A 2,400-nucleotide genomic window follows, 5' to 3' on the forward strand; every position below is an offset into this window, starting at 1 on the left:
TTGTTCCCACTTGGATTGAAAAGCAAAGTCTACATCTGTTGAAAATATGTTTGAATAAAGATCTGTGTGAAACTTTTTTGTTCCTTTCCTTGCAGGGGAAGATGTTGCGTGGAAACTCTACCGTGGAGATGAGAGAGAAGGCGAAAAGGATGTCCATGGAAGGGAGAGAGGAAGAAGCTAGGGAGATCCTAACGAAGCTCGACGACACAGAAGGGGTAGCTGAGTTGGCCGTATGGAGGGTTACAGAGAAACTCAATGTTGTGCTGATTCAAGAACCAGCAGTTTTGGTTGGAGTTGAAGAAGTACAATGGATCCAAAAGAAATTGATGCGTCTTGGGGTCATTTATGGTTATGACTTCACAGAGGAATTAATGGACGCTGCCTATGATTTTGAAGATGTGATTGATGACCTTGTACTTAGAGCAGCTGCAAAACAAAGAAGGGGAAATTGGGAGAGATGTTTTTTATCAATCAGGATTCACAAGAAGCTGGAATTGATCAAGTCTAACATCCCTCATCTTCCTCATGCCCGAGTAGTAGTACCACTCTCTTTGGACGCTCATCAATACTTGGAAGAAATGGAGTGGTCACCCATGTTCTCGATACAGAGTCAGAACCTGGAAAATGCAGTTGTTTCCCCAGTGGAAGAGAAGGTATCAGCTCTGCTTGCTCTGGAGGCACTTCATCCAGATTCAAAGAAGGCGGCCACGCGGGTACTAGACAAATTCAGGTCCCTTGATAGTTTTCTGAAAGGCTTAGAATCAGTAGAAATAGATGATAGAGGAATGGTTTGGATGGAGGAGCTGTCCCATGTTTCCCTTTCGGTCGTGGTTGTAATTCAGGACTTCATCAACAATAACCAACAACTCAGAAAGAGAAGTTGGATGGGATCTTCTTTTGGAAAATCCAAATCTCAGCATGATTTTGGCATGAAGATGGACCAAATATATGCTAAGATAAAAAAACTCTCCATTTCCAAGCCTTAAAAAGACGCCCAAGAACTGGGCCAAAGTAGAAAGCTAAAGTCTAGAGCACCAATATTGCCACAACCAACAATACAAGAACCAGATTTTGCCAGCTTTGCTGATGATGTGCATGTAATGATGACACGGTTACTTGCTCATGATAAGGGTTTCGGTGTGATTACAATTATGGGCATGGAAGGCATTGGGAAGACAACCCTAGCCAAGTTAATCTTTAACAATAAAGCTGTTGTGGATCACTTCCCATTTCGTGTTTGGACATCAACGACTGCTTGTTCAACTCTTAGTGATTTCCATCAAATTCTAGTAGACATGATGGAACAATTGATGAACTACAAGATGAGAGTCACCAGAGATGCATGGGTGAGCATTGAAGACATGCAAAAGCTGAAAGCTTTCTTGATTGATAATAGGTCTCTCATAGTTATGGATGATGCTTCTAACTTTTTTTCCTGGCATGACCTATTCACCATGCTTGGAGATACATCAAATGGGACCAGAATGATTAGGATCACTCGTGAAATGGGTCACGGCGCTTCAAATCCTAAAACAAGGAGTGATTTTCACCTACATCGTTTGCGAGCAAATGATCAGAGTTGGGCATTGTTTACCCATGCTCTGAAGGTAAGCGTACCCCCAGAACTGCAAGAGCTGAAAGAGAAAATTGTAAGAAGATGCGAGGGATTGCCACTGCTGATTGTAAAATTGGCAGAAGCACTCTCACACAAGGATGCAACCATTGAGGAGTGGTCCAGTGCACTTCAACAGCTTTGTCATGACCAAGAAAAAGTGTGGTCCAATATCCTTTGTAGGATCTACACGGATTTGTCCTTCTACATGAGGAGATGTCTATTTTCTCTAACTTTATTTCCTCAAGATTTAGATATCCCATCAAGAAGATTAATAGCATTGTGGGTTGCAGAGGATTTGGTGCAAACAGAGGGCAAGAATGGAGCTCCAGAAGATGTTGCAGAGAGTTGTTTACATCTGCTGATAGCCTTTGGAATGGTTCAAGTGACAAAGAAGAAGCTTAATGGGAATGTTAAAACTATTCACCTGCCTAATGCCCTAAGACAATACTGGTTATCCCAAGCCACAACTCTTAGAGATCATATTTACACAAGATCTGAATTGTTCCTAGGCAATGAAATGATCCGCCGTGTTAGAATTTGAGAATTTTATAGATACTTTAAGAAATCTGTTGTATCTTTTGTTAACAGTAGGATTAGTTGTAAAGTGTGAAGATCCGTATTTTGTGGAATTTGTTTTTGAAAAAGCTAGATGTGTTAGTTGGGTTTGGTATTGACTCAACAGTAATGTGCCTAAAATTGTAATATTTATATATCCGCATATGAATGAAATCATGTGTTCACATGGTATCAGAGCACCAAAAAGATCTTAATAGGACCTGTGAGTG

The 2,400-nt window shown here is 40.9% G+C and overlaps 1 protein-coding gene across 1 annotated transcript; it reads left to right on the plus strand.

Moving 5' to 3' along the window:
* The first annotated feature begins 1,103 nt into the window (after positions 1–1,103).
* On the plus strand, positions 1,104–2,156 carry LOC117915301 (disease resistance RPP13-like protein 4). The gene has a single exon (XM_034830854.1). The coding sequence runs from the start codon at positions 1,104–1,106 to the stop codon at positions 2,154–2,156; it is 1,053 nt and encodes a 350-aa protein (XP_034686745.1).
* The last annotated feature ends 244 nt before the right edge of the window (positions 2,157–2,400 follow it).

The sequence above is a fragment of the Vitis riparia genome, chromosome 5, assembly GCF_004353265.1.
Source record: "Vitis riparia cultivar Riparia Gloire de Montpellier isolate 1030 chromosome 5, EGFV_Vit.rip_1.0, whole genome shotgun sequence".
Classification (NCBI taxonomy): Eukaryota; Viridiplantae; Streptophyta; class Magnoliopsida; order Vitales; family Vitaceae; genus Vitis; species Vitis riparia.